The sequence below is a fragment of the Lactuca virosa genome, chromosome 1 (genome assembly GCF_052849685.1).
Source record: "Lactuca virosa cultivar CGN04683 chromosome 1, Lactuca_virosa_CGN04683_v6, whole genome shotgun sequence".
Classification (NCBI taxonomy): Eukaryota; Viridiplantae; Streptophyta; class Magnoliopsida; order Asterales; family Asteraceae; genus Lactuca; species Lactuca virosa.
In genome coordinates, this window is record NC_136426.1 from 193154 (window position 1) to 215039 (window position 21886).

At 38.1% G+C, this 21886-nt stretch overlaps 1 protein-coding gene across 4 annotated transcripts in view; it reads right to left on the reverse strand.

Annotated features, from left to right (window-relative positions):
* The window catches only part of LOC145131522 (uncharacterized), a 36392-nt gene extending 20998 nt beyond the window's left edge, over positions 1–15394 (reverse strand). For 2 of the 4 annotated variants that reach the window (XM_079066209.1, XM_079066204.1), the window contains exon 1: positions 14402–15394. In XM_079066209.1, coding sequence (XP_078922335.1) covers positions 14425–15357 — 933 coding nt within the window. In that variant the 5' untranslated portion in view covers positions 15358–15394 and the 3' untranslated portion in view covers positions 14402–14424. Of the gene's footprint in view, positions 1–6625; positions 6765–11610; positions 11761–14401 lie in introns of those variants that run through there. The other 2 variants (XM_079066198.1, XM_079066202.1) reach the window with 2 other exon arrangements.
* Positions 15395–21886: the final 6492 nt, after the last annotated feature.

A 21886-nucleotide genomic window follows, 5' to 3' on the forward strand; every position in this document is an offset into this window, starting at 1 on the left:
CCTTAATTTCTGAAAAAATCCCGATTTTGACTACACTTGGACTTTAGGGTTTCGATTTCTTGGTAAATTAGGGCATTTTAAACAAAATTTCTTATATATTAATGCTTAGTGAACATTCCGAAACAAACCCCTGGATTAATTTATGGAATCGACCGGTTAATTTTACCCGACTGGATTGGACTCGCACAGTTCGTCCTGCTCGCCGAGTCGGTTCGTGGACTCGGCGAGTCCGGGTCACAGATGCTCAGAAAGTTTGATGTTCTTAACTGCTTTGTGTTTTGGTTGTGGTTTGCTTGATTCTGTCTTGCAGGAATTATGTCTAGGAGAGGACAAAGTTCAAGGGGAGGCGGATATGGGGACCTCCCGTGGTTAACCTTTCCACAAATAACCTCCAAGCCGTCACTTGCTCGCACAAAAAACAAACTGGAAGCGTTAAAGCGCAAGGAAATATATGTCCCTAATAGTATTGACTGGCATTGGATTGGTCAAGTTGGGTTGGAGGAAGATTTGACCCCTTATTTGGTCAAGTCTTTCAACAATGATGGGATGACAGTGGTTTGTGATGGTTGGAGCCGACTCTTTAAGATTCAAGATCCCGCTTATCAAGAATTGTGCTGGGAGTTCTTTGCTACCATCTCCTTCCGAGGTGGTAGTGACTATTACAATCCAAACACTATTACTTTCTGTCTTGGAGGGGAGCTGTGTCAATGTAGCATTGCAGAGCTCGCACGAAGGATGGGGATATATGATCAAAATGTGATTATGTCAGAAAATTTTGAAACATTCCTAGAACATTGTCACAAAGACTTGCCCGAGGGAGTAGTTGCATCGACTTGGTGGAACACAATCGCCAACCGGGTCTACATTCCGTCATCTGCTCAAGAGGGGAGTATCCGTTCCCCAATTCATCGCTTGATACATCGTCTGATCGCAAGTACTATTAACATGCGAAAGGATGACGATAAGGTCCCTACTCTTGACATTTTCTACATGTGGAGCATTATCACTCCCGATGTTTTTTGCAACTTGCCATATTGCTTGGCGAAATATTTAGCAGAGGGGGGGGGGGTAAAAAAGCGGATCACTTCAAAGATTAACGGAGGAATGTTTGTAACGAAGCTTGCAAGAACATATGGTATTTTTGACCAAGGGGAAGCTCGGATGTTGACCATGGTTCCTACTCCTCCTTTCAGCACCACTTTGTTTAGGTGGGCAAGAATCGTGGAAGATTTTGGTGGAGGACATTTTGGCATCCCTCATGCGGATGAGGTGTTAGTACCGGAGGAGCCGGGAAGAAGGGTAAGGCAAAGGAGGGAGCAAGCTCGGGAAGACCCACCGGTCATTCTGGTGGATGAAGAGTTACGCATGGATTGATACAATATTGAGGCACGAAGGTACCAAGACGACATTGGGAGAAGCATGAATTATAACAACGAGTCATTTGTTTATTTATTTGAACAAATGAATATCGCACCAAGGCCCGGACCCGGATTCCCTTATGTGCCAAGTTGGGAGGAAAGAGTGCAAGAAAGGAGGAACCAAGCAAGTGGGAATGGAGCAGGAGAAAATGAGGAGGAAGATGAAGATTGATATTTTTATTTTTTTTATTTGGTTGTTTGAAGATAACTTTTATATGTTTTGTGTGTTTTGAATTTTTATTTGCTTTTAGGACGATCAAGTAGGAATTTGTTTTTATCACTTGTGGTTGCTCTTATCTTTTCAGATTGAGGCTAGGATGCATGCAAGAGTCTCAAATGTCAAGGCTAGAGTAAGGGTCGGGTCTAGAAGAGAATGTGCAAGTTTTTGAGTTTGAGGTCGAGTCCGTGATCAAAGAGTGTTTAAGAGTGTTGCTTATGAAAGAAAAATGAAGGAAGACACTAAATTATCATACCCAGCCACATCAGGAACGGACTCAGAAGCAGCAGATTTATTTATCACTCAGCGATGTACTCACCGAGTGCATATCACAGGCTCGGCGAGTACGCTTACGAAACCACGTTTTTCTGCTAAAAGCACTTCTGCTCGTCGAGCAGTCATAGTAACTCGGCGAGTCGGTCAATATTTCACTATCAAACTTTGGATTCTAACCACATATGATACAGGTTTACTCATATTCTTCAAAGGATAATTCCCGAAGATTTTTCGAGACTATTTTCCTGCATATTTGGAGCTGTACCACACGCGATTTGACACCCAATACATGGATGAGTTGTTCCCATGTTTAAAGTCAATTGAAGATGGAGCTTTCAAAGAAGAAAATCAACCTCGCGACTACTATCCCAGGGGAGTTTGTTCCAATTCTCTCTTTACTTTTATGTTTTTTTTATCATGCATAACATGCAATGGGGACATTGCATAATTTAAGTATGGGGTAGGGGGTTGGTTATTACACTAGTTAAATTTTAAAATTTTTTTTGCATAAATGAAAATTGCTAGGACTTAATTTAGAAAATTTGGTAAAAAAGCAATTAGGAATCATGCTAGTGTTATGTTTGATGATTGCATGAAGACCCAAATGTTTAGTTGAGCCTATACACATTATAGTGCATTTGTGGCCCCTTTATTCTAGTGAAATCATGGGACAAAAACATAACCTCGCTTAGTTTGAGGGATGCAACAAGTTTAGCATTGTGTACCAGAAATGTATCCAGGAAAATTTTTATATTTAATCAATAAAGGTTGAAGTTGAGCGCCCCTGCTTAAGCATGTAGGGTTTTGAGTGAAAGAAAAAAAAAGAGTGAGATACATGTAAAAAAAAGAGAGAATTACAAGAAAAGTTTAAAGAATTTTGGAGTAGTTAAAGTGAAGATGAAAATATCAAAATTCCGAAGATTCAAAAAGTTGAAGATACCAAAAACCAAAAATTAGTGAATTCAAAGAAATAAAGATCAAGTTATCAAAGAGTGAAGAATTTCAAAAAGAGCTCCATATTGGTATCGAAAAATTTGTAATTTTCTAGTTATGTATGCTTGGGTTGCTCAACCAAAAATACCTTGAGGCTAGGAGGTTTTCTACGGATGGATTCGGAGGGATGCATAAAATGAGCATTGTTCAAAAGAAGTAGGCGAGTGTTTATGAGGATTGTGAGTATTTAGAATTAAGGGGGGTCCTTAGGAAAAACTTTAGACACAAATGCATGCGTTGCGGTCTTGACATAATGGCTGGGTTTGATTGGGATTGTCTTATGTAATATTAGTGTGCTAAAATTCAGTTTTGCTTGTGGGCAAGCAAAAGTCAAGTGTGGGGTATTTTGATATGTGCATATTTAGCTATATATTTAGTATAGGTTTTCATTAATTGTTAGCTAATTATTTACATATTGTGGACAAAAGGTACTTAATAGTGTTCAAATTGTATTTTCAGTTCAAAAGAGAAGCTCGGAGATAAAAGGAAGCAAGAGATATGATCGAAAGCTCAGGAACTGAAGAAAGAAGAAAAATGCTAAATCCTGAAGCTACTCGGCGAGTAGGGACGTCTACTCGACGAGTACATACGAAGATTCGAGAAGCAATACGTAAAGTCCTTGCCGTATACGAATTCTTCAAGGGGACTCGGCGAGTCAGTTGTCTACTCGACGAGTAGACCCTGTTTTGAGAAATCTATAAATAGAAGCAACAAACCCGAATTGACTCTCTCTCTCTGGCTTTTGGGAAGCTTACTTGGCGACTAAGGAGACTGCTGGAGATCTGAAGAAAGTGAGAAGAACTCTAATCCTCAATTCTAAGAAGACTAAGGCAACTTAGGATTAATTTTCCACTTCACCTTTGAATAGAACTATGTCTAGCTTGTTTGAATTCATTTTTAGTTTGTTATCTACTGCAATTATGAACTAATTTCGTTAGTTTCTGTTTAGGGTAGACAAGTTTGCTCCTATGGATTATTTTACTATTTTGATTAATTGTTATGTGGTGAATCTTGTTAAATTAAGCTTGTTAAAGACCCTTATGCATTAACCATAACTATTTTCTGTTAATTGCTAAGTAATTAAGCTGCATGAACATCTCTTAATTGCTTATCTCATATGATTTATGTGAACACATTGCTATATGCCTAGGATTAGTGAATATGAAACTATGATTAACTAGAGAATGGGTAAATTAATGTGTGAGCTTGTGTGATACACCATCAACAAGAGGTTAATTGAATCACCAATTTAATTAGCTAATTACAAGTCTTATTTAACCCAAATAATTAAACTAGGGAATTTATTAGTTTAACCACTTGATAACTGCTTAAATTAATCTATTTTCTAAGGATTAGTAATAACGAATGTGAATCTAATCACCTTAGTCGGTAACCAATAACAATTAATCCATTACATCACCATAAAAATTAATCATAGGAGTAAATGAGTTGAACCTAAACAAAAATCCTTTTAATCATTGAATTTAGTTGGTTTTTACGTGTTTTCAGCTGTTAGTTGATTAGTTAAGTTTTAGTTAAGTTTCCAGCCTTGCAAAACTAGAGAAAACCCCTCTATTTTACTAATTGGTTTAGATAATTCTAGTAGTTAGATTAATTTCCGTTCCCTGAGTTCGATACCCTACTTGCTAATATATATTACCAATTGACAGGTCCACTGCCTTTTGTGTGTCGAATTCATAAATTAAAAGTAGGATAAAAGTAGATAGTTTAACACACATCATCTTCTATCGTAAATTCACTATTTACGTTTCCCGGTGTCGTGCCGGTTCCGTCGCGAAACTTCGACGAGTAATAACTTCTTCGTTATAACTCGGATTTCGACGTTCTTTATATCCCTGGAATCCTTATTTCAACCACTACAACTTTATGTAAAGATATCGGGCTTATCTCACACTTTAATTTTGACGCTTATTTTTATCCTTTATTTATTATACATTTATAAATAATTAATAAGCACGTAAATGCACATAATTCACATAATACTCAAATAATTTATCTTTATTACTTTAAAATGAGTTACAATGGTTGACCTAGACTATTACATCATCTACTAATGCTTAGTCCAGAAACACGGGCGTTACACTCGTCCCTACAATGGTTGGACTTAGACAAGAGCTGTGCAATAGGGTCAAATCCATCAATCTTAGATTATTAAACCTTTGTCAGATATGGCTTGACATGTTCACTTAGTAGTTAACTCTCATCACCTAAGAGTTCCACAAAGCACAAAGCAAGCATCATTCGTGCAGTAACACTCCAATCCAAAGGACGATTATAGGACATTCAACCCACACACCATAACTTCTGCTAGAAATTTCCACCCTCACTGCCGGTTGCCTTATGCATGCAAATTATACACAGAACGGGATCAAATAGACTGTCGAATAAAATACTCTACCCTAGGACCACAACCAAACGAGGAATAGGAAATAAGGCCAAATCAATTATTCTAGAGTTATAAGATCCTAACTGTATACAATTTTTAAAAGCATACACTTAGCAATTACTGATACCAGCATAGCATCCAATACTCCTAAGGCTACAAGGCATCACATATCAGGCCAATCTATCACTGACTAATCAACACTAGCATGCAAGCCTACCAGCTCATACAATAAACATGCAAATGCATCTATCCTAGCATTCTATCATGCAAAAACTAAGCAGATCCTTAGCCCTAACTAGCATGCGATTCAGAGATTCACAGATCAATTCATATCAGATAACATGTATGGGTATTTTGGGGAAACTTACTTGAGCTCGGCTGATTGCATGCACCACACCCTTTATTATCTTAGAAAACTCTTTTTTTTTTAAAAATACTTTTCTTTTGAAAACTTTACCAAATCCTCAGTTTGAGTTCAGACACACCCGCGAGTATGTCTGAATCCCTCAAACCAAGACTCTGATACCAACTTGTAACGTCCCAAAAATAATGACATAAAAATTTTCATTTTTAGATTGATAAATCATTAGTAAAAATTATTTCCATAAAACCAAGGTAATTTAGATTTAGCAAAACATCATCAAATCAGAGTAAATCACGGAATGCGGAAACTTGTGGTGTGTGCTCTGCAATCATCCTAAGCTCTTCTATTTAAAAACCTAAGTACCTGAAACATAAACTGAAAATCATAAGCACAAAGCTTAGTGAGTCCCCCAAGATACCCCATAACATACAACCACATAATATCACGCGACATACATATAGTTGTCATGGGCTGCCCCATGGTCTTTACCTGGAATGCCATGGGATCCCCCCATAGTCTGATATCCACGTGTCATGGGCTCCCCCATGGTCTTTACCTGGAATGTGATGGCTTTCCCCAATAGTCTGATATCCAAGTACCATGGGCTAGCCCCATGGTCTTTCATACAAGTATCACATAGACAACTAGCATTCTACATAACAAGTAATGGGCCGACATTGGTGCCTTCGACCCATGGACATAGTGAGAAGACTCACCTCGGACATCTGAAACCCACAGATACTCTCTGACTGCAGATTCGCTAGAAACCCCACACTATCAAACAAATAACACCCAATTAACAATTGGGTTCCAAACTCCAAAACCAATAATCCATACATGTGGTAAAATGTCACACCCCAAAACCGGAACGACGGAAACGTTCAGGGGTGGAGGACGTCATGTACAGTATCACAACAATGCATAGTAGTAAACAAGCAACAACATCATCCATTGCATTAATAATATAATTTAATACAAGTGTGTTCTGTAAAGTTTAATAGACACCAAAAAGTAAATCAAAATATGAGATGAGTCTTGAACGAGCTCCATCTTCTCAAAAACTGGCACCGGTACATGTCTACTGGTGACCTGAGAATACAAGTTATTTTGAAAGAGTTTATCAGCTTTAAAGCTGGTGAGATCATAAGTATTTTAGTGTCATTGTTTGTAAGCCTTCTACCAAGGCATCAAATGTTTGTAAAATGTTTCTTGTAAGAGTGTATTTTCCCAATTCTGACTATCATTAACCAAAAATATAGTTTTTACATTACTGTTCATTGTGTGAAGATCACAAGGTGAATGCAATGGGGAAATAAAATAGTACTGTAGTGTTGTATTAAGTAACTACTGCTGTACTAAATACCTTAAGCCGATTGTTATTTAAAGTACCATGTGATAAGCCTGTACCATACTACCGACTAAAAACACGACGATGAAAGACGTCGGAAGAAATGACATTTGGCACCCGTAGACTTGCAAGTCCCACTGTAGCGAGCAGCAAGGTGTAGGATAGTCAATCCAGTATAGATCTATACACAAATTCAACGCTCTCCTTCTACGAGACTCTGGATACAAAACGAGCCATGACATGTGATGCCATGCCCCGTTACGTGGCTCACATAACTGTTGTAATGTTCTTGTATATGTATTGTATGTACTAGCTGTATTGTATGTTCTCTCTGTCTAGTATGTATGTATGTTCTCTCTGTATGTTATCGTTTGTTTCTCGTTATAGTATTCTCTAACTGTATGTTATTTTTGTTTCTCATCACTATATGTTATGTTTGTTTCTCATCACTATATGTTATGACTCATGTATGAACTGACTCATTGTATGTTTCATTGATCTAGTAATAGTGTTTGTAACTTCCTAAACTATACCTATTATAGTTTACTAGTAATGTTGTTTGTATAAATGAACATGTTTGTATACCTTTGCTACCCAAAGGTATGGAACTGAAAGAAGTAACTTTTATATCTATATACATATACATAATATATAACTAGGATTCAAACGACCTTCGGACAAATAACCTATACCCTAAGTCCACAACCAAACAAGGAACAGGAAGCAAGGCGAGCTATCAGTCCTAAGTCCTTTCAATCCTACTTATATAACTATATCTACATAGATACACATTTGACAAAGTATAAGTTTAAAAGAGTTTAATGAAAGTATTTAACATGTAAAAGGGTTTGCAAAACAGTTTGAAGTAGTTTGTTTGATAACACAGATTGAAAAGCAAGAAATCCACTTGTTTGGTAGTTATTAATCACATGTGATTGATATAATAACTATAATAGTTCAACTTCTATTACCCCCATAAAAGCATTTAAAATCATTTAAAAGGTTGATTAAGGGGGTATGAACTCACCTGTAGTGAGTAACTCGAATGAAAGATCGATATAGGATTGTTGGGTGTCAATTTGAGTCTTGAGCACAAACGAATCCTATTTAACATATAATTACACATATATGAATACATTCCATGTATATAACCACTAAAAGTGATAGGGACACGCCTTAGGGACATAAAAACACTTAGAATTAAGTGTTACCACCATATATGATTGTATATAAGGGGTATATGGCTATACAAGGGAGTGTATGGTCAAAATGCACAATATTTGTGTGTGTGCGGCCAGGGTGTGCGGCCAGGGTGTGTGTGCGGCCGCACACTCCCTATGAAATGTGCCAAAAACGTATTTTAAGGCTTTAGGACTCATCTAGGAAGGTTAGTTACTTCATGCTTTAGCCTTATATGGAGTTCATTGCCATTTTTGGACCTAAAAAGGGTGTGTGCGGCCGCACACCTTTTATGAAGATGATAAAATCGTGTTTTTCTAGTATATCATCAAGTGTTCTTAGCATATAACAAGTTATGATAAGTGTATACACCTTATAGAGGCTTGAAATGGTGATTAAGGTCCAAAACTAGTGTGTGTTCTTGGTGTTCTTGGTGTTCTTGACTAAGGATGGATGTTTTCATGGATCAAAGCAAAGGGTTTTGCTAGTTAGGGTCGTGCATCAACAATTCAAAAGGAAGAATTTCTTACTTTTATGAAGATCAAGATGAAGATTTGGATGATACTTGAGAGGATTTCGAGTTCTAGTCTTGAAGAAGTGGAAAAGTGTTCAAAAAATGACTAAGTGTTGAATATATAGGTGGGAGTGTGCGGCTGGGATGGGTGTGTGGCCGCACACTCGGGTATGCGGCCGTACACACCTTGTGTTGGTGTGTTTGGCTCATTTGCAAGGTGTTACACTCACAAAACTCGTCCCACGACTCATACCTTGATTATACTAGGTTTTAAACACTCTAATTGACTCTAAATAGTGCTAGAAGATAGCAAAAACGAGTCTGACCTTCATTGATTTGAATAAGTGTATAAGATAAAAATTTCAGATTGTCACATAAAAGAACCATTTTACCCCTCACCTATTTTGGTGCAAGACTAAGGCCCAAACTTACAATCAAAAGACCCACAAACCAAATAATCACCCAAATCCCACTTATGGCCCAATTTTCCAAATTGGGCCCAAACCCTTACATGGGTCTTACCCTAAAGCCCATTAACTTTTCCCTAATCTAAAACACACATTCTCATATGGCCCAACAAAGCCCCAAGCAACCAAGCCCAAAAGATAGCCCAAACCGAAGCCCAAAACATGCAAGGCCCAATAGACCGAGTATGTGGGGGCATACAAGCACGTATGCGCATTGTACTCGGTTAGAGGCTTGTACACTAAGAGTACCTGCTTGTACACCCAGCGTACTCACCCTGATCAACCCAAACTTTATTTTTCACTTAACCCATTAAGACAAAGCTCCAAAACACATATATGACTTCCTTGAGCTGGATTATCACGTAAAGTTGCCAACTTTCCTTTCATACATGGCTAAAAGAAGCTCTTAAGCTTAAGAGGAACTTAATGCATGCATGACCCCAAAATACACATAAAGCTTGCACCTTTATGCTCAAGGCCACCAAAACAAACTCAGATCTGAAAGGACAAACCCATAAACAACCTAACTCATCCATAATCCCAAAAAAGAGACCAAAATCATAATAAACTAGCCATGAAGAGATCTAATCATACACAAGCCAAGATGCAAACTTGATACCTCAAAAAGCTTCCCTACAAGATGATGATTATGGATCCAAAGCCTTCCCACCAAGCAAAACAACTTCAAGCTTCTCTTCTTTCCTTCCCAAGGGCCAAAATGAGAACCAAGTCCTTCTAATATCTCAAGAACACCACCAAGAGGCTACAAGGGTCGATTTAGGGTTTTTAGGGTATGGAGGCTGGATTAGAAATGAACAAAAGAGACTAACATAATGCTTATATAGGGTATAATACTAAAAATTAAGGTTTCATACTCACCCTCGTACGCCCATCGTATGAGGCCTCGCACCCCGATCCCTTTCTCGTAGTACGCTAAGCGTACAACCCATTACGCATGGCGTAACTCCCTTCGCATCAGTACGCCCCACGTACTCCCTTGGTACACCCCGCGTACTAGGGTTTCCCTTCAAACCCTAACTTAATCCGAAGGCTATAACTTCATTGATACAACTCCTATTCCGACCATCCTTATATCCATGAAAAGGTAACAAGAAACTCTATGCTTTAAACAACTCATACTTACCTTACAATATCCAAAACAAACATCCAATTTCCATAAAAGCCCAAGCTGACAAGTTACCAAAATACCCTTGGCTCCAAAACTAACTTCGAATGCCCGAATCATCCACATCCCATCACCCACACCCAAATAGGTAGTGATTCGGAACAGGGTGTTACAATGTTTAGGACGTTAACCATGGCGCGGTGATTAGCATTTCACGACGCTGGTCGCGAGGTCTGGTCGCTACTGTTTTGGACATTGGTGACTGAAACGCGACTTGAGAGTTGGCCGCGGTGCGGTGGTCAGTCACAGTGACTGTTGGCTTTTGGTCAAACTTGGAAGTTTTGAGTTATAGAGTAAGGTTCGACATTTGTAAGGTTTAGGTGGTGCGAGTAGCTAATTCCACGTGAATCTGACTGTTGTTTTTTCAACTCTTTGATTTATGTGAGTTTTCTTACTATACTTATAGACTGCAATATGTATATCGGTTTGTTAGGATGAGGTTATGATGTTAGGCAGGTAGACTATTTAGTTAGTTGCCTATGGTGTTGAGCTGTCTGTGCTGAAGGTGAGTTAAGGTGGTTCAGCTTTGTGCTGAAGGCCAAGCTAATCGGGCGAATTAAGGTGGTTCAGCTTTGTGCTGAAGGCCAAGATAATCGGGCGAATTAACTTCATGCTGACGATCAAGTGCGGATCAGCTTTATGTTGAAGGCAAAAAAGGGTGGTCCAGCTTCGTGCTGAAGGCCACTGTTTGTATTCTTACATGTATTGTGATGTTTATGGTATTTGGGTAATTCACTAAGGTTTGACTTACAGTTGTAGATTAAATGTTTCAGGTACCTCAGATGATCGTAGAAAGGTAAAAAAATGATTGTACACACTCATCGGTAGCTTTTGTATTTTGTGATTCCCCGTTAATCTATCATACTCTAATTTTGGGATTTTGTATTTTGGAACAAATCGTTTTTTTGTTTTTGGTTTATGAAAATGGTTTTTCATCTTAATTAAAAATTGAAAAAATTATTGTGAAAATTGGAACGTTACACAGATTCCCTCTATGAGCATTGTTATCGGTAAATTGCGTTTATGAACCGATAACATGTAGATAAATTATGGAATATTAATATCAATTACATTCCAATGGATGTTAGAGAAATAAGGTCCCAAATGAATAATAGTTATCTAAAATACCGTATTCTAGAGAAGATGATATTTTTTAAAATTTTGTAAACATTGGTTATGTTTATTAAAATATTGTTTATAATGATAATGATTAGATTACTCAATATCCCATAATTCATTCTATTAGTTATTTAATCCCATTAACTATTCATTTATCGTCCAATAACAAACCCTAGATGACTACATATAATTGCAACCACCTGACCACGACACTATCATCAATTATTTTTTGTCCATCACCATCACTGTGTCCAATCCATCACCATCATCTGCTGTGTTGCCAATAAACAATTACCATCAACATTCAATATTATTAAGTTTTAGTTTTGCAAATAGAAACTTCACAAACAGTTTATACCACCTAAATTTGTTCCATCCAATTGATGTCTGTCCTTGACGACATTTTAATTAAGGTAAGGTCAGAGCTTTAAAATGTGTTCATGATAGCTTAAAAATGCGATTAGGGATACGTTTGGCCGATGAAATATGAAAAAACAAAAGAGAATTAACCATACTCTTTTCTGTTGGGTATTTAATTAGTTGAAATTTTCTTTTTTCTCTTTCGGAATGGGTACTTCCAGGTTATTTCTTAAAAAAAAACCTGAATCGCATGTTCCAAACATGTGACGCAATCTTATCTCCATTACCAAATTAACCCAAGATCAAAAATCTCAAGCCACCTTTATCACATCCAATCCATCATATTGATCAAGAGACAAGAACCAGACAGGGATGCTAAAGAATGTATATTCTCCAAGGGCAAGATGGGAATAACTATATTAGAGGTCAACAAAGTGCTTCACTTGCATTACATTGCATCTAAACAAAACAGAACCAGATGAGTGGATTATTTATGTGCTAAATGATTTTATTACATGTTTTAAGAAATAACCTGGAAGTACGCATTACTCTGCATAATGATTTACTTTCTTTGTTTGCATATCCTACTTTATTGTGGTCTGGTCATTCATGATGCTGCTAAACATATCATTATGTTTTCATCATAAGCATGGCCCACATCATCTCAAGCAAAACTGATTTCTAAAATTCTCACAGCGGTTCTGATTTAGGACTAATTGCGAAAACATGCAATATACTTTCACCACGCTACCAATCCATGCAACATACTTCTCTTAAACATTTTATGTAACAAACTTACCAAATTATGTAACGCTAAAGGATGTAAACAAATGTAAGTTTCTTACATTAAATGGTAAAAAATGATAGCTTGTGACTAAGGCTATCTTTGGCACGCCACAGCTACCTTATTTTTCAACCTTTTTTAGGTTGTCATGTTTGGCAAACCAAAAAGTAGCTTTAAACTAGCTTTTTCAAAAGTTACTAGACTAGCGTTTCAATGAGATTATTGAGCTTTTTAAACATATTAGTTCCTTACTTTAAACAAATTCACCATTGGCTGATTCTAAAATTAGTATTTGATTTGATTTCTTAGGTTCATGGTTTAGATTGTGGCCAAAGGTAGTTGTTACAAAGCATTGAAACTTGACTTAGACTTAAACAAAAACATTACAAAATCTATCATTAATGCATAAGAGCCATAGCATCCAACGCCTCTTTTAAGAGTTATAACATTCTCAAACTTGATTTATTTTTTAGTAAAATATTTTATTTTTTAGAATTCATCATCATGGTTAATAAAGAAATCAAAAGAGAAAAAACCCTCGTCATGTTCACTGTTTTCTTAATCACACATTTGGTAATCCATATCATTTCTTACCCATCTGAGTGTTATGTATTGTGACATCACAACACATGTAATCACACTCAAACGGGTAACAATTGTTTTTTGAATCACAACTATAACCACTATGGTCACAACACATGTCACTAAGTGACATGATATATATATATATATATATATATATATATATATAATCCCCTGATATTATAGTGATTCAAGCTCCTCAAATTCATTTGATGTGTAATTTTGATTTGTTCAGTCAAAACTGGGTGTATCTTTGTATTATTTGAAGTTGTGGATCCAGTGTAGTATATTATAAATGATATAATATGATTTTGGCACCTTATGCAAGGTGCATGTATGTATTTGCATCTGAAGGATACATTTTGTTATGGTGATTCATTTTTTAGTTTGTTAGGATTGTTTTCTTATCGTACTCAACTATATTTCTTTCTTTGTGTTGGGTAAAGAAAATCAAGGAGCAAGGAACAGAAGACTGGCTTCCATCTAAGAGGTTATGTTTTAGTTTAGCAAAAGTAATGATGAATTTTTGAAGATGTGTATAGTCTCTGATGGCTTTATCCTAAATATGGAATATTGGTAATAGATTTCTTTATTTGATGGTTTATAGTATGTTCAGGTTTGAGCATGACCTCCCTGTCCTTCTTGGGAATGGCATGTTGCAATGTTCCCCAAGTGAACTCATCTCATAGGAATGTGTGAGTGTGAGATGACAAAAAGGGGATATTGATGAACCCGAACAAAGTCAAAATTATATCTAGGCGAATGTAAGTGTCTAATGTTCCTACAGAGATGGAAGAGGGCAATGAACTGACTCCATAGACAGTTTACCAGTAAGACCAAACTCTGATGATCCATTGATGGCAAACTTCTCCAAAAGTGAGACTGAAAGCCAAAAGATTGTCTAAGGAGGAAGGGCTAGACTCACGATTCAAGCCTACCTTTTGTTCTAATCTAAGGGCTTCTTGCCAGGTTTCTGAATATTTTTCAAGTTTATGCTCTCTTTCCTGCCTATTACCTGTTCATAGTTAGAAGATTGTTGATCTTACCCTGACTCAAGAAGTATTTAGCACTTGTAAATTTTGATTGTTTTTGACAAGTTTGGTGTTGGTATTTATCCAAAAACACTAGAAATACACATCGCAAGTAATTTTTTCAAGAACCAATTAACAACAGGACTAGAGATGTACCAGAGGTTGGGAGCTTGGCGTTATCAATTTGTCGAAGATTCTCCTTTTTTAACCCATACGAGGGAGTTTTTCCCTTTCCTCGCCAAAAAGGAGGATTCACTAGGTCTGGGTTTTGGTTTGCCCTGGAATCTTCCAGCACCCCCTCTTCTGTTTGCTTCCTGGCTCACAATGGGGACATTCACATCAGAATCAGCAACAGCTTTAACTACACCATCGCCACGAACATCGTTGTGCGATAAGTCATCCACATTCTGAGTAAATGGTGTCCTTTTGTCATTAGGTTCGCAGACCACATTCTGATCCGACGAAGGCTTGGGTTTTGGTTTTCCCTGGTATCTTCCTGCACCCGATCTTCTATTTGCTCTCTGGCTCACAATAGGGACGTGCACAGTAGCGGCAACAGCCTCAACGACGCCATGACCACGAGCATCACTGTGCGATAAGTCGTCCACACTCTGAGCAAATACTGTCATTCTGTCATTGGGTTCACAGACCAGATGCCGACGCCGGCGTCCACCTACGTGCTGAGTTTGTTTATTCTCCTTCACCTCTTCTGGTACCAACAGTGGGGAGCCACCTCCCTTTGGATTTTGGTCAGTGCCCGACCTAGGTTTTGGAGCTCGGGAATTTTTTTTCTTCTTTGAGAGTTTGGAGTTGGAGTGGTCAGTCTTCTGCTCTTCCTCTCCCTTTGGATGATTATCCGCAGCATCAACTTGAGTTTTAGAACCAGAATCATCTACGGAAACCTCCGGTATGACTTGGTTAATGACCCGAGGGCGATTTGGTCTTTGAAGAGGAACGCGTCTAAGTGCAGCTTCGCCGCTTGGTTGACAACTAGCTTCATCGTCATGAGGCTTGGATTTTGCAGGATTTTGGTGGTGTTGTTGGAACCATCGCTCTTTGAGCTGCAGGATGGTGACGTAGTTGGAAGGAAGCGAAGAACCCTCGACCTCCATGCCAACTTTCTTTTCTCAATTGCAATGAAACCAAACAAGAATACTTAACTAAATGGGTTGAGTAAATTACACGAATCGCACTTATTGCAAAGTTCAGGTGTGAAAAATTACCTTCACTTTTTATTTTTTAAAATTAACTTGATAGATCGTCGATTTGGTCCACTTAAATGACCATAATACTTTTTTGTATTTATTTTTTGGTTAATCTAATATTATTTTTTGTTATTTATGATTTTAAAAAAATGGGCCCTACTCTCACCCATCCACTACCCTAACCCTGTTTTTGGGTGGTTGTAGAAGCCGCCAGAAACCACCTCCATCTCCGCTGAAAACAACCTCATCTCTCCTGTGCCGACATCATCTCCATCAACGGTTTGGATATGAGTCCGCGCTTCTTACCGAGACGACATCTTCATCACCACCGGCGTCATCATCTCTTGTCTCACCCCTTTCATCCATCCTTCTTCATCTTCATCTATCTTTCTCTCTCTTTTGAACCGGATCTCCAACACCATAGCCCTAAGCTTTGTTCTTCATAGTGACAACAGTCGAAGCATTTGTAAATTTCCAAACCACAAATCGAACTAAGAACAGAAGAGATTGCTTGTGATTTGTATCACCAATACTATTTAAGCATAATAGTATGAACTTGTTGACCGATGTTGTGACATCCCCAATTTTGCACTCTGAAAATACATTTTTCTTTATGCTTATTTAAAACAGAGTATATCTTTTATTTGTGCGGAACTTGTCCCAAAACATTATTTTAATGTGTGATAATATCAATATCAAAACATTTCCGAAGAAATGGTTTTCATTAATATATAAAAATCTGGGATGTCATAACTGATACAACAAACATAAGTATAAACATAGTCATTACAGGCCTTACAACAACTTATTGTACTAATGGTCTAAACTCCTCAAATCTCTCACTGGATTCATCATCATTATCATTGTACCTTCATACCGCTACCTTTGATAAAAAAAATGAGTGGGTCAAGCTGGGAAGTTTGATGAGCACATAGAGTTTTTAACCCACAATATTATTACCATATTGTTTCAATTATATATTTCACAACAAACAATTAACCCGATTACCCATTCCCGTTATTCTCACTCTTTGATCCTAAAATGATGATCTCAAGGGACCTATCCTATAGGATCATTGTAACAACGAGTAGACAATACTGCATCGGGGATTCCTTAGCAATATATGCTAATAAGGCAACCAGGGGGTAGAGTACTTGAATGAACACACAATCCATACTCTCGGATATCATGATTCATTAACACCTACAGATTGTGAGTCTGTTAGTGTTTCACTGGACTGTCTATAAGAGTATGTGGTTGTCATCAATACTTTGCTAGATGAATGCTCTCGGTAGTACAATAGTATAATGTTGGGCATGGTCTCTCACCATTATCTCATCTCTCACTGGTCTTAGTAGTACAGTAGTACTATGTTGGGTATGGTCTTTCACCATTATCTCATCTTTCTCTCTCTTAACCCTTTTACCCAATACATTATAAGTATGATAAAAATACATATATGATTATGTCAAGTAAAATCATCATCTCATTTAGCACATATATCGGGAACATAAATAAGAAGCACATAGGGCATTTAAGCAAGTTAAATACTTGATATCTATGTGTAAGCTAAAAGCAACTATAGACTCACATGTTAAAATGTAACATCCGGTTTTCGATGTATATTTTATTTTAATTAAAGTTTGATTTTGGGATCGCCACGGTGTGGGGAAGGATCGACACGGTGTGGCGATGCATTTTTGATCGCGGGTCTCTTTTGACTTGCCACAAATTGTTTTTTATCTTAAACCAAGTTCCTAGAGAAGATAATGTTGAAGCATACGTAGTAGCCAATCTAGGATCTTCCCTCGGGATCCCAATAGTTCACATAATGATCCCAACAACAGAAGATCCAAACAAGATGCTAAGAGATCTCACTACCCAGGATCCAGATCGATCAACTAACATAATAGAAATCGAAGATCCAATTCTCCAAACCCCCCACCAGGATCCTAATGTCCAAGATCTTGATCCAAACATTCAAGATCCACACCAGCACTCAAAATTATGGATCCAACCCATTATAGAATACCTCCATAATGGTACAATCCCAAAAGAAGAAAAAAGTGACAAAGCATTCAAAATGAGGGTCTCATGCTTTGTGATGATCCAAGGAGTGTTGTACAAGAAGTGTATGGAAAGACCATATCTAAGGTGCTTAGAAGACCATGAAGCCCTGGAAGTCTTGAAAGATATACACGAAGGGGATTATGGAAACCATACTGGGGGAAGATCTTTATGTTCCAAAGTATTAAGAACAGGGTACTACTGGACAATCATGAAGAAAGATGCCTTCTTACATGCTCAGAAGTGTGATGCTTGCCAAAGACATAACAATATCCTTCACCAACCATCAGAACCTTTACACCCCATCATTTCCCCTTGGTCGTTCATGAAATGGGGAATGAACATAGTTGGAGAATTACCTAAGGCACCAGGAGGAAAAGTCTTCATGTTAGCAATGACAGACTACGTTTCAAAGTGGATCGAAGCTAAAGCCTTTGTTCAGGTTAGGGATAAAAAAGTAGTCTCATTCATCAAACGCAATATCCTGACTAGATTCAGGATCCCGTCGGAAATCATATGTGACAACAGATCCTAGTTCATTAGCAAGAGAATGCGAAACTTTTGCACTAGTTAGGGAATCAAGATGATAATGTCTACCCCAGTTCATCCTCAAGCTAACGGATAGGAAAAATCCAACAACAAGATCATAGTCAACAACTAAAAGAGAATACTAGATGAAAAGAAAGGCAAATGGGCTGAAGAACTTCCTTTTGTTCTATGGGTAGATAGAGCTACAACAAAGACAGCGATTGGTCAAACCCCATACTCCTTATTATTTAGAGCATAAGCCATGATCCCAACTGAAGTGGTGATTCCAATGGCAAGATACCAACTCCAGACTCATTCAGACAATGACAGGATTCTAGCCCAGAATCTTAACACAATCGGTGAACTAAGGGACCTCGTCAAAATCCGCATAACAGCTCAACATCAAAGGATCACTAAAGACTACAATAAAAATATCAAGATCGGAAGATCCCAAGTAGGTTATTTGGTTCTAAGAAAAGGATTTCAAAATACCAAGGATCCTAAGGATGGTAAGCTGACACCTAAATGGGAAGGACCTTATCTCATTGATTTTGGAGCATGATAGGGGCATATTGTCTGGCTACTTTGGAAGGAAATCTCTTACCGAGATCATGGAACGTTGTACACGTCAAATCATACTTCATGTAAGTCAAGTTCACAATACTTCATTACGACAAGGTCAAGGTAAGCACCTACTCCTTACCCCCACCTTTCCTTTTGATCGTTTTTTCTCAAGATCATTACTAACTTAAGAATCGGAGGGAAATTAGATAAGCTAACGTTTTCAACGTGCAAAAACTTAGAAAGTATTGGTGACCACGAATAGAGATTGATCATCTCTCCTCCGATCAAGGGTATTTAATCCACTCTAAGGTTTGAAGAGTTAATGACCTCTTTCATCAGTGTTTGTGTTTCCACAACCCTCTTGGACGTACAATATCTAACTATGGAATGTGGATAAGGGGATCATTTCACATTTTAGTGGCTTGGCAATCCTCTTATCTCTAAATATGTGTAAAGAACCTAAGTGTTAATCTACAATTTATAACATTATCATGTTATCTTACGATTTGGGATCCACCCCAACATTCTAAGTTGGGATCCTCCCTATCATTTTAGGTTGGTATCTTCCCCAATATTCTAAGTTAGGATCTTCCCCAATATTCTATGTTGGATTCTTCCCAAGATTTTATCTACAATGATCCTCCAAGGATCAAATCCCAAGTCTATGCAATATTCCGACCTTCTCCAAGGTCAGGATCCCAAAGAATGATTCAAGAAGACAATTGAAATCTAGTTGAGAAAAGGAATTCAAAAATTATCACCAGGTTCTATATATATATATATATATATATATATATATATATATATATATATATATATGTATATATATATATATATATATATATATATATATATAAGTCTATTTTTACTAACACACTATGCCTGAAGTTATCCTTAAGATTGTTATTAACAGTTACTTTTCTTCTAAAATATTCTCCTACACCACTCAAAACTTTATTAACCAAATTTATTTCCCATCAGAGCTGAAGGATCCTAACTATTCGAAGATCCTAATGACTATGTCAGACCCTAATGGTTTTTGTAAAACCTAAACCCTTTAGGATCGTAATCATCTTAAGAAAAAATTATTTTAATCCTATTTCTACAAGCAAACCATTCACACAGAAGAGATAATGAGACCAAAGCACAAGGAATGAAAGGGGTTGCCCACCAACCCATAAAAAGAAATTGTTTAAAAATCAAAAATAATTTTTTGTAAATCAATCAAACATAGGCACCTAAGGTCTGATCACCATCACCTACAAGAGTAACCTCCTCTCCTTCCTATTTCTCTTTTTATTCTCCATTCTTCTCCTTATTCTTCTTCTTCTTCTTCTTCTTCTTCTCCGCATGCACCACGGGATCCTGACTGACATTAACGTGCTATCCAGTTAACTTGGCCAGAGCATCAAGCCAACCAACCATGTTCAAGGATCCCACATTCCCTTTCTCCACATCCTCTTCCATCTTGATCTTTTCCTACCAAATGGTCTCGGTAGCACTGCTCTTAAGCTCGGCAATCACATCCTCAATCTCTTGGGCATGCTCCTCCTTCTCTGCTTTCTCCTTGCTCAACTTCTCCATCCTTGCCAGAAGATCCTTGTTGGTCACCTTCTATACGGCCTCCTGCTCCTTCAGGGTGCGCTCTGCCTCCTCATCCCTGAGCTTTAGATCCTTAGTTGATCGGGAAACATGATCCACAACCCGGGAAAGACTGAAGTTAATAAACTAAAAACCAAGCAAGGAAGAAAAAGAGGATTTAAAAGTGCTTACAGCTTGCGAGAAGGAGTCTACCCCCAGACTATCCATGCTAAGATCTTGGATCTCATACGACTTCTTCTTTTGGATCCGAGAGTCTTCACGGACAGATCAATCATAGTCTTCCTCGGAGGACGAGAAGAAAAAGTTTTTCCTTCTTGACCATGAGCTGACCACCTGACATGGCCTCTTCAAGGTCAGAAAGAGTGAAGCAAGCACGATTGCGAATGGCCTTGGATCCTAAAAATAACAAAGGGTCTTCATCAGTTTAGGATCCTAAGAGTAGAGCAAATAAACTAAGGATCCTTACCAGTAGACATCGGGAAGGTGGTGTATGAAATCTCTTGGAAGTTGGGTTGCTCACACTTGAAGGTTCTCTCAATTTCAGGCAAGGCAAAGAAATTATCGGTCTTCTCTTTTGTATCCTCGGTAGCATGAGTAAGTTCCTCGAACTTAGTGGCTGCATAAAATCAAACTAGATGTAACACCCATAAAAATCAAGCCAATTTAAAACTTTTTCAAAGATCCATAAACCATTAATTATTACAAAATGTTTTCAAAATAGTTTAATATCAGAGTATCCTAGAAACATAGTCAAAAAAAGTGAGGAGCTGTACGATCACGTCTTTGCCTTGCCACGATCCCCTGATGTACCTGAAACAATAAACTGAAACTGTAAGCCCGAAAGCTTAGTGAGTTACCCCCAAAATACCGATACACATATAGTCCACATAACCATGCCAGCAACATCATAACATAACAATCTGAACAGCATGTAATGGGTCTACAACTTTAGAGACTGGATTACCCCTGGGCCCATAGTATGAGTCTGGATTGCCTACTGGGCCTACAGATCACATCTGGATTGCCACCGAGCCCACAGTACAAGTCTCCCTCGGCTCGTATCTGGAATGCTCCCGAGCCCACAGTACGAGTCTGACATGCCCCACTTGGCCCTCAACTCGTATCTGGAATGCTCCTCGGTTTGTTGGTTACCGCACAGAGCAGTATCACCTCAACCCACCCCACATAATATGTCGACATATAACAGATAAGTACACATACAGATAAATAGACAATATCACAGGTGGTCCTACAGACCTACCCTCTAGCATATCAAACTAACATGCATAACTAACTCATACTCAACATAATACCAACTACTAGGATATCATATCCAATGGGCCGGCCTTGGTGCCTTAGACCCCTTAGTATAGTGAGGATAACTCACTTGTCACTGCTGAAGTCCCGCAGGTAAAGCTCCCGCTGCTGGTTGACAGATTCCCGCTGCTGGTTGACAGATCGCTAGTGAATGTTGCGGCTACCCCCGCAGTCTTATAACACTTTCCATATCAACTGATCGCTAGTGAATGCTACGGATACCCCCACAGTCTTACAACACTTTCCATACCGGTCGAACATGCGCTCGACCTAACACACCACTGAACTTAATTCATAGCTAGAATCCCAACTTGATTTCCCAAGTTCTGCTATCAAGCACCGAGAAGACGCGATTTAC